Below are 11,130 nucleotides of genomic sequence, written 5' to 3' on the forward strand. Positions count from 1 at the left end.
CTGTGGTCTTGTCCCGGTGGCCGTCTAGGAGACAAGGTCTTCACTGGGGATCTGTCTCTGGGGCTCATCTAGTTGTCCTGGTCTCCGCTGACATTCAGGGCTGTCGAGGTCATCTCTAGGTGCTGATCCACCATCTGGGCTGGATACAGACTGGATCCGGATGACTGCAGTGACCATCTGATCTGTATACAGACTGGATCTGGGGGATACGGTGACCTCGGAATAAGAAAGAAACAGACTAATATTAGCGTAGATGCCATTCTTCTTACGATGTAACAAGTACATCTTGTGTTATTGGAAGTGTTCCCAGTTCCGGTTGACCAAATTAATGCAGCCTAACAATCTTTTATCGGATTTGAATATTAGAAATGTGTTAGTGTGTTATGTGTAAGCCAGGTTAAAGAGATGGGTCTTTAATCTAGATTTAAACTGACAAGAGTGTTCCTGCCTCCCGAACAATGTTAGGTAGGTTATTCCAGAGTTTGGGCGCTAAATAGGAAAAGGATCTGCCGCCCGCAGTTGATTTTGATATTCTAGGTATTATCAAATGGCCAGAGTTTCGCCGGGCCGCAAAGAAATATACATCGGGTGTTATGGGAAGTGTTCCCGGTTCCGGTTGACCTAATTAATGCAAACTAAAAATCCTTTAATGGATTTGAATATTAGAAGCGTATTAGTGTGTTATGTGTAAGCCAGGTTAAAGAGATGGGTCTTTAATCTAGATTTAAACTGACAGAGTGTGTCTGCCTCCCAAACAATGTTAGGTCGATTATTCCAGAGTTTGGGCACTAAATAGGAAAAGGATCTGCCGCCCGCAGTTGATTTTGATATTCTAGGTATTATCAAATTGCCAGAGTTTTGAGACGCAGCGGACGTGGAGGACTATAATGAGATAAGAGCTCGCTCAAGTACTGAGGTGCTAAACCATTCAGGGCTTTATAAGTAATAAACAATAAGTTATGGCTGAGAAATGTACATTTTACACACAATATTGACAGTTACTTTGGCGATTTTTGGGCTGCTGATGAAAATAGCTTCAAACAACACTGTTGTATCTTCGAGCATTACCAAGCAGTGGTGTTTTTAGACAAATAATTTCAGTGAATGACTCAATGACTCACTCATAAATACAGTATATGTATGTTCTGTATGGTATGAATGTGTGTAGTCACCATCTACTGGTTTTACAAAAAAAAAAAAATCAGTCATTCATAGGTCTAATTACACACACAAATGTATTCTGCAGTAGAAAAGTGCTACCATGTTCATCTATGGGCATAAGCTTCTAAGCTTTCAAATGTCAGAGAGTTTCACTATGAATTATGAGTGAATCAAAAACAAACACCAAGGAGATCCTAATGTTAAAGAGATGCCTGAGGGATCACAAAACCGCATTAGGCCTATTACTGTTCCAGTACATCAAACACTCCACTTTTGAGTGGTTCAAATTGTTCTGCACCATTTATTGTGAAATATGAATCCAGCTCCTGTGAGATACCTTCACAGGAAGATTACGGACCAGCAACCACAATAGCAGACTGGGACAAATACCCTTTAATATCACAATATTGTGCTGTGTTACTGGACCTCCAATCAACTGGATTAAAGGATCTGAGGGGGAAAATTGATCTTGCATCCCGTAATCTAACCTAGGGGGCCTTTAAAGACTTTCTCCGTGAGATAACTGTCACTGAAGGACACAATACTATCCTTGAGACCAGAGAACGTGTGTCCATGCATGACTTAAAATACCAAATTTCAGTGATAATATCCACAGAATCCCTCATGTGGCAAGGGTGTCACTGTCAGAGCTTTGCACTCTGAAATCAATTTTATAAAGTTGGAAATTACATTCTGCCAGTTTCAGCTTACATCTGAAGGGCGTAAAGACCCCATTCACCTCTCCTCATTGGATAATCCGCTCAGGAGCACACTACAAACTCCATAAAGTGCACTCTGTTGACACTGATCATTTACAAGGACATCTACAATAGCTCTTATTAAAGTGCCCCACCGCAGCCCTAAGACTGGGAGGAGATCGAACCGAGACTCACACCTCAAGGTCTCCTTCATGTCAGGTAATAAAGTGAAATTATGTGCCATGACACCGCTTTCTAACATGTAATTGCTTTCGACCTGGTCTCATCATATGTGATTAACGTGTCATGCAGGCTGAGGGGAAACGTGAGCGCTGTTCTCTAGTCACTCTTTACAGTACTTCGTAAACTTCCCACTTTACAGTCTCTCTGTTAATGTGAAACAGTGTGTGTTAAGGAGTCACATTATGTGGTGTTTTCTATGAAAGCCTGTTTGTGTTTCAGAGAAAAACAAAGAACAGAGGTTAACCTGCTATAAGGTAAAGTGTAAAACAAGATAAATTAGTTATAAAATCCCAATTTTGAGAACAGTCGCAGTTGTGAAATTTAAAGTCACAATATTTAGGCCTAATGTCATTGCGAGCAAATGTTTAAGTTATAAAGTTATTTTGTGAGTTATAATGTCGCATTTCTGAAATTTAAAAAGACATTGCTGAGATATAACGTCACAATTGGGAGATATTAAGTCATATTGCAACATGTAGTCACATTATGAGTTATAAAAACTCAGTTATAAGAAACAATGTCACAATTGCAAGATTTAAAGTTACATTGTGGAGATACAAAATCATATTGTGACATTTAAAGTCACATTATGAGTTATAAAAACTCAATTATGAGAAAGAAACTTTGAGACTTTGAATTAAAATTTAAAGTCAAGTTGTGAGATAAAATCACAATTGAGAGATATAAAATTACATTGCGAGTTATAAAATCGCGGTTATGAGAAACTGTCGCAGCTGTGAGATGTCAGGTCACACTGTGGTGATATAAAGTCATACTGCATTACATTGTGAGTTTTGCAACTATGAGAAAAAATATTGCAACTGCAATATTTAAGATAAAATCATAATTGAGAGATATAAAGTCACATTATGAGGTATAAAATCTCAGTTATGAGAAACCTACACATCTGTAAGATTTACAGTCACGTTATGAAGATATAAAGTCATATTGCGACATGTAAAGTCACGTTGTGAGTTATAAAATCACAATTATGAGAATAAACACTGCAACTGCAAAATTTAAGGTCACAGTGTAAGATAGATATGAATTCCTTTTGTGAGTCGCAATTATAAGATACAAAGTCACATGTTTGATATTTAAAATCACATTGTGGATATTATTGTGGTCATATTGCAACATGTAAAATCACAAAATAAGTTATTAAATAAATGACACAGTTTTTCATTTCTTGTATTCTAAGGCCTAAACAGGGTTGTATAGCAATCAACTGATATTATCTAAAAATCTGAGCAACATTTCATTGGAGCATATGGTTATTCAAAGTAGTAACACCTATAAGCCTATATATTTAACAGCTGAACTGTAGTATAAATCTGTGCTGTGCAGTTTCATGGTTAGATTCATGTTGTACAATCCTGACATAAGCCATTCAGACAGCTGTTGTCGTAGTTATTTTTAACCTAGCGTCAGCTCAAGATGGTGAGATCAGGTAAAGTGCCATCAACCTTGCCTGTACATGTGGCTTTTACTCTTCCGCTGGATAAAGCAATTTGCTTTCATACACAGGCGGAGTTGATGAGTTAGATGTAATTTTCTGTGCTGCTTTTAGTCCCTCTGGTCTTGGGTTAGAATAGGGCTGCTTTCCACAGGGAGATGGGGTTTGTGATCAGTGCCGTCCCTGGAGACGCATCTGGAGCAGGTCAGAGTGCAGGCTACTGTCACCGTCTTCCACCTCACTTCTCTAATACTCACTGGTCTCCAGTGAGCCTGTTTCACCGGAAACAATGGCACATCAATATTTTAGAGCTCTGACAAAAAAACTGTCAGCCTGGAGGTTATTATTGTTTGTAGTATTCTGCTGCTTGGAAGAGGAACAAAACTTTTATGCTGTGAGCTTCACTTTCATGCATGTTTTTTCTTTACTTCCTTCCTATGGTCTTGAACGAATCTAGCCAAGTGGGTTAGATTTATAGTACTGCTGGAACTAATATTTTCCATACAAATATTTTCTGATAAGAAAATTAGGAATTTAAACATCCAGCTTTCAATGGAACACATGTGTGAGGAGCAGTATGCTATCTAGCAGAGAAATCTCACACCGATGTAGGCCAGACATGTGCTGTCTATTAAAGGTCAGGGGAAACAGGTTTGCATGTTTGAGTTTCCTCCCATTCTCTCTGGAGCTTCCTTTCTCTTTGGAATATCATGACTGTTAAAGATGATTTTCCTGAATATGTTTCGCAAAGTGGGTGTTGACCAGACAAAAAAAAAAAAAAAAAAAATATGGCCTATAAGAAAAAATGACATTTTGCAGAAGAGCAATAATAGACAAAGCTCATTGCATTTGAAAACTTCTTGATGTTTTCTTGTATATATATATTCACAAAAATGTTCAGTATCAAGATATTATATATAATATAAAAAAGTTAAAAGATTTTATTTCTAAAATATATATGTAGAATACTTCTTTTTTAAAATTGTGTATATAATATCTGCAACCTTGACAGCAACATGTACAAATCTCATTTGACTATCAACACTACATTTGAATTCAACCAGGTTGTTAAATTCATCAAGTAAAAAATATAATTAGGACACACCAAGGAAAACAACAACACAACGAGTGAATAAAGAAAAGATCAACTTGTCATTTTTCAGAAACTTTTTTTTTATTTTCCTCCTAATGATGCATGTCACAAACGCCAACGCAAAAACAAAGAAAGATTCTTAATTAGGACCCTAGCCTCATTTTTTAATATTATATAATAATATGCAAACAAAAAAGCAAGAAGAAAGCACATTTGAGCTGAAGGGTGGAGCACTCATGCAGCAATCAATCAATAATGCATCAAACTTAGTACAAAGCCCTGAAGACACAAGTCACAAGCTCTTCCAGTCACCAGTTTTACTATGGATGAAATATTGACGGTTTTAAAGTGACAAGGCACAGAGGTGATTGCTACTCAAAGCGGTCTCAGGCCTGTCGGCATCTATTCTGGTCTCTCATCCACTCATACAAATGCATAGACGGATAAATAAAGAAACATACTGCAATCCATCAGGCTTATGGAAAATTTTAAAGCTCTATCCTGAATGCAACAACACAACGAGTGAATAAAGAAAAGATCAACTTGTCATTTTTCAGAAACTTTTTTTTAATTTTCCTTCTAATGATGCATGTCACAAACTCCAACGCAAAAACAAAGAAAGATTCTTAATTAGGACCCTAGCCTCATTTTTTTATATTATATAATAATATGCAAACAAAAAAGCAAGAAGAAAGCACATTTGAGCTGAAGGGTGGAGCACTCATGCAGCAATCAATCAATAATGCATCAAACTTAGTACAAAGCCCTGAAGACACAAGTCACAAGCTCTTCCAGTCACCAGTTTTACTATGGATGAAATATTGACGGTTTTAAAGTGACAAGGCACAGAGGTGATTGCTACTCAAAGCGGTCTCAGGCCTGTCGGCATCTATTCTGGTCTCTCATCCACTCATACAAATGCATAGACGGATAAATAAAGAAACATACTGCAATCCATCAGGCTTATGGAAAATTTTAAAGCTCTATCCTGAATGACTCCTCAATCCGTGTTTTACTCTTTCCAGGACATAACATGAAAAATAAATGTATTTTGTGGGAATGACTTTACATTTGTAATGTTCTGAGTTGTTTTTCTTTACAGCAGTTAAGCTAAGTTTTTTAAGTTTGTAAGTAGGTGGCTAGAGATCTATAAAAACACACACTTGATTTGACATCAACTTGATGAACAAGGATTCGCATGTCTTTACCAAAGGGCCTTTCTCATACTTGTGGAAGCTTATTTAAATACACAATGATACAATATAAAAACAGACCCTGGGACTGATGCAATTTTGAGAGAGTTTGTCTCAAAGTGTGATCAATACAATTTTTTTTTTTCATTTATAGAGATATTAAAACAAAATGTGAAGACCATCTAAAGCCAAAACCTCATTATGTGAGGTCATCTTATACTAGCAAAAAAATTGATGCAGCTTTCCCATGCTAAAGCTGGCTTGATAACACACTTTCCTCTAGAGGCAGATTGTGAGCATTCTTAAATGAAATACAATACAGGGTCAGTCATACAGTTACACATGGCAGTTTCTCGATCACACTGACTAATTCCCTATAGGAATAATCTGGACAAGTTTAAGGGAAAACGCCTTAAGTGGAAAACAGCTGCAGCTGTGGCCCATAAATTTACATATTCAGCAAATGTCTTCTGTTTTACATTGCAATAGTGCAGTGAAGCAAGGAATGTTCACATGATATTCTCCACTACTTTTTACATTTACAAGCTTTGTTTAACGGATATGTTAAGAGGTCATTTCTCAGACCTGGGCCGAAAAATGGGTTAAATCACTTGAAAAAGTACTCTACTGGGCACCACTGATATAATGAATTTCTGTTTTCACTATAGAGTGAATTTAAAATGCAGCAGTTTTATACTTCAGTCCCTGTGATGTGACTAATAGTGTCGAGATAGGAGAATATGATATGCTCATTTTCTGGATTGGTATGTTAAAGCAAGACATCACAATTCCTTACTATAGATTGCCACCTACTGGTTATACAAGATAACACTTTCAAAGGAGTACTGAATTCTTAGTGCAAACGTCCCATTTTCTTGATGTCAAATATTTACAAGACCTCACTATTTCATGATATTAATTATAATTCATGTATGATTACATATATTACGAAACGCTGTGTTTAATATACTCTTATACCAGCATTTGCTGAGGTTTACCATTAGAGAATGACTCATCATTAGAAAATGCTAGAAAACGACTTTCTCTAAATTGAACAGACATGATTCAGCATGTGGTCTCTTGGTCAAGGTTGAAAATGAGGTAGCAGGTCTCCAGATGGTCTGTCCCGATCATGTGCTGGAATTGTGGCTGCAGGTCTTCTGGCGTGAGGCCATTTAGAAAGTGCCCGCTGATTTCCTCATAGACCGAGGCGCCAACATCTTCTATAAATCCAGAAAGCAGAAAAGCATTTACTTGAGTATGCATGAGACACCCTGAGAACCAGATGTGTTGGCAAACAGTACCCAGAATTATTCTGATATCTGCAGATGTACTAGATTTATATGACGCAAGACAAAGTCGATGTGACATTTTTCAATGATTTGAATTATTTTAAATGCTCTGAAACAATGATAACAGTAATCATTACATGTACCACTGCAACCTTGATGTAATTATGTAAAAATCTAATTTGACTGTTAAAATGTTTAATGTTTAAATTCATCATTGAAGTAAAATACAATTAAGACTCAAGTGAATGAAGAAAAAATAATCTACTTAAAATTTAAAAATTTCAATTTTTACCCATGTACTTCTCTTTTAACACTTTCATCGTGACAGAGAAACCGCCTGCATCTTTGAGCTCCAGTGCCACATCAAACGCGTCATTCTCTGAAACACAGTTCATGGCATCTCTGGCGTAGCTGACCACCTCAGCCAGGTCATCATCATCATCATCATCAGCTTCTTCAAAGTCATCTGGATAGTCAGAGATGTCTTCATCTTCAGACACAACTGTCAAAAGTTAAGAAAACTACATGTAGAGAATCCTCAAAGGTGTTGGAAAAGCCAGGAAAAATATGAAATCATTCTTAGATCACCATCAGCCTACGCCTGTTGCCTTGGAGATATAACTCGAAATAATAATAAAACAATGGAAAATATTAATATGATTGCATCACACTCTTACCATTAGATTCCTCAAAAGCCTCTTCAGCCACATTGGCAAGGCTGGAGGACTCGTCTTCCCTCGAAACATCCTCTGAGGAGGCATAGCTATCATGTTCGTCAAAGTCCTCTGAATAATCAGACTCTGTTCCTTCATGGGCCACTTCCTCCTCAGCACTGCATGATGTCTCTGTTTGCAGCGTCTTGTCATCTGTTCCGCTTTCCATAGATGCCACTTCTACATTAAAATCTTCTTTTGTTTGAGGTCTGGATTCAGCATTCACCTTTGTAAGTTCTTTCTCCTGATGCGCGATGAAGTTTCCCAGACGTTCTTGCATATAGGTCAGGCTAAGTATGCTGCTCGCACTCGGTCTATTCTCAGGAACCAAGGACAGCATTTTCTCGATTAATGTATGAATGCCTTCTGAATATCTCTGGGGGATCTTGATGTACTCTCCTTTTATGATCTTGTAAAACAGACTCAGGAGATTTTTAGCTTCAAAAGCTGGTTTGAGGGCACAAAGCTCATATAGCAGGCAGCCAACCGCCCATATGTCAGATTTGGTGCTGTATGGGACATCCTGACAGAGTTCAGGACTCAGATAGCTAGGGGTTCCCACACAAGTAGAGGCCATATCGAGCGTGTGGTTCATAATCTTTGATATTCCAAAATCTCCAAGCTTTATCACACCTCTCTTGGTTAACAGCACGTTGGAAGGCTTGATATCTCTGTGAAGGATCTTTTCAGAGTGGATATAACTGACGGCCATGACTACTTGCACAAACCAGTCCATAATTTTGCATTCTGCAAAGTATTCCCCACTCTTCTGCTCTTTAATATGGTCGTCCAGTGTCCCACCATCACAATAATCCATAACAATGTAAATATACTCATTAGTCGTGTCAAAGAAAGTGTCAATCCATGTTATAATATGAGGATGCTTCAAGCTCCTGAGAATATCTGCCTCTTGCAACACAGCATCTTTGCTCTTTGTTTTTCGGGAACTGTCCACGTGTATTCTCTTGACTGCACATAATTTCTTTGTATCGACATGTTTCATTAACATCACAACACCTGCTCCTCCTCTGCCAAGAGTCAGGACTTTATCATATTTCTCCATGACACTATCAATTCACTAAACATCTTCTTTATTCATTTGCTGGTCGCAAGAACATTTCATTTGTCCCGTTGAGAGCTGGATATGATTATGGCCACTTATCTTCTGGATAAGAAATGGTCTGTCTAAAGAAAACACCAGATATGTAGGAAAAGAGTTATTATATGAGCCTTCAGTAAATCAACTTGCAAACTGAATAGTGAAACACATTTTTGGAAAACAAACATCTTTAAAATCTTTATTACCTGTGAGTCATCATGTCTTATTGACAAAAACTAATCTAATTTATGTGTTTTTAAGATAATGCGTCGTTGCCACTCGGTGTGTCAAGAGCAGAAGGCGGCGGCTTTGTTGTCTTCATGTTACTATGGCAACAGCTGCTTCTCAACAAACGGGAATCTTATTCGTTCCGAACAATAGCTGCCTAAAGGCGAATTACGTGCTTAATTTGAGTGATGCATGCGTAATTTAAAATATAAATGCGTAAAACCGATAACATTGAACATTTTAATGATTTTATTTCCACAAAAGTAGGCTACATAAGAGGGACGGTGTCCTGACATTTTATCCTGTCATCATGAGGGTCTGCGGTGCTGGGTTGTTCACGAGCATCCTTGCTGGTCGCATTTGCGCAGAATGTCATTGACAATCCTACTATTATAATGTTTTATTTAAAATGCAAAAAAAAATAAATAAATAAAAATATTAACCCAACTATTGTTCATCACCATTAAAAAATCGATTGTCACTGGAGTGAAAATACCGGGGGGAAAAAACTGTTCGCGTCTCTTCAGTGTACTCAAGCGCGTCCTTTCCACTCATATATGCGCAAAGTTATTGACAGTTATTAACAGTTATACTATAATTTCTTTGCATTGGCCCAATTGTTGCATTTGCCTGTGTCGTTTACCACTCGACACAGACTGAAATAACGTATACCGTAAAACTGTAGGCTGAAAGAAGCTGCTGTGTAATTTTCAGTCTAACCGCGTGGGGATCTGAGTTGCTAGCTCCTGTGTGCTAGCTAAGGTTTAAGTGGAAACAAACACATTATCCGACACGAGGAGATAGAAAATGCCACCAAAAGGAAAGGGTGGCAAAGGTGCTAAAGGTAAACAACAAATATATGATGCTGCATGAACAAAATCTATCAAATGACACCATATCGAAGTTTATAGCATATAATGTGACTGTTACACTAATGCTTATGCTGATATGCTAGCTAGCTTGCAGTGTTTGTGGCTAACAGATTGTAAACATTGTTACACTCTGCTGTATTTCTGTCGATTTTGTCTCGTTTTTCACAAGAGCAACTAGTGTTAATGAAACATTTCTGGCTGTTTTATCTTAACTAAATGTGTTAAAGTGTGAAATGCGTGAGGAATGTGGCCAAATGTGTGATTCGCTATATGGTTATTTCAAAATGCTTAATAAATCAAGTGTAGTTGCATACAAATGGATAGGTATTCTCTTAGTTGTAGTTGTAAGATGTTAACACACATTTGTATTTGGACAGGGGCAGCTGCTTCAGGCAGTGGAGACAGTGATAAGAAGGAGAAGGCTCAGAAAGGAGGTACAGCTGTAAAGGTAAACATCTGTATACTGTATTCTGTATCTGCATAAAAAATGTTACTCACAAATACTGTAAATTTTAACTGAATATATATATTAATTAAATTATAGTAGTGACAGAATGATTGTAAAATAACACTGGTATACTGTTACTTACTGTTATGTACTGTTATATATTGTATACTGTTACGGAATTTAAAGTTCTTTGAATAACATCAACTTCATTGATTCTAAGTTCATGTGGTAATATGAATATTAAGTTATTTATATGATTAAATTTGTAAAGGTAGTTCATAACTGTTTAGATATGTTTAAATGTTCATTTATGAAGGTGTATATAATATACATCATATTGATACATGAAATTAGACTAACATCTTGTTGTGTAATTTTTCATATAGAACAATATGCAAATGATTGTACTATTCAACGAAGTCTCTTAGCACCTTTAAAGGGGTCATATGACGTTGCTAAAAAGAACATTATGTTGTGTATTTGGTGTAATGCAATGTGTTTATGCGGTTTAAGGTTCAAAAACACATTATTTTCCACTTAATGTACATTATTGGTGCTCCTCTAAGCCCCACCTAACGCGTCGAATTTTACAAAGCTCATCGGTCTGAAAAGCGAGGTGTGCTCTGATTGGCCA

At 37.1% G+C, this 11,130-nt stretch overlaps 2 protein-coding genes across 2 annotated transcripts in view; one reads left to right on the top strand and one right to left on the bottom strand.

Moving 5' to 3' along the window:
* Window positions 1-6,909: 6,909 nt before the first annotated feature.
* Window positions 6,910-8,912, bottom strand: LOC107707208 (serine/threonine-protein kinase Nek6-like). Its single transcript, XM_016511140.1, has 3 exons — window positions 7,814-8,912; window positions 7,429-7,638; window positions 6,910-7,067 (listed from the first exon to the last, which is right to left on the bottom strand). The coding sequence occupies exons 1-3, from the start codon at window positions 8,910-8,912 to the stop codon at window positions 6,910-6,912; spliced, it is 1,467 nt and encodes a 488-aa protein (XP_016366626.1).
* Window positions 8,913-9,700: 788 nt separating this feature from the next.
* Window positions 9,701-11,130, top strand: part of LOC107707210 (protein (peptidylprolyl cis/trans isomerase) NIMA-interacting, 4 (parvulin)) — a 3,441-nt gene continuing 2,011 nt past the window's right edge. Inside the window, exons 1-2 of the mRNA XM_016511144.1 lie at window positions 9,701-10,020; window positions 10,426-10,496. Coding sequence (XP_016366630.1) covers window positions 9,984-10,020; window positions 10,426-10,496 — 108 coding nt within the window. The 5' untranslated portion in view covers window positions 9,701-9,983. The remainder of the gene's footprint in view (window positions 10,021-10,425; window positions 10,497-11,130) is intronic.

Source organism: Sinocyclocheilus rhinocerous, unplaced genomic scaffold (assembly GCF_001515625.1).
Source record: "Sinocyclocheilus rhinocerous isolate Xijiao unplaced genomic scaffold, SAMN03320098_v1.1 scaffold174, whole genome shotgun sequence".
NCBI classification, from domain to species: Eukaryota; Metazoa; Chordata; class Actinopteri; order Cypriniformes; family Cyprinidae; genus Sinocyclocheilus; species Sinocyclocheilus rhinocerous.

What these genes read in the sequence shown, in the direction of transcription:
- LOC107707208 (XM_016511140.1), bottom strand. Translation starts at nt 8,912, where the DNA reads ATGGAGAAATATGATAAAGTCCTGACTCTTGGCAGAGGAGGAGCAGGT. An exon ending in GGCTTTTGAGGAATCTAATG is followed by an intron (nt 7,639 to 7,813) that starts GTAAGAGTGTGA and finishes AACTTTTGACAG; the next exon opens with TTGTGTCTGAAGATGAAGAC. An exon ending in GTTAAAAGAGAAGTACATGG is followed by an intron (nt 7,068 to 7,428) that starts GTAAAAATTGAA and finishes CTGGATTTATAG; the next exon opens with AAGATGTTGGCGCCTCGGTC.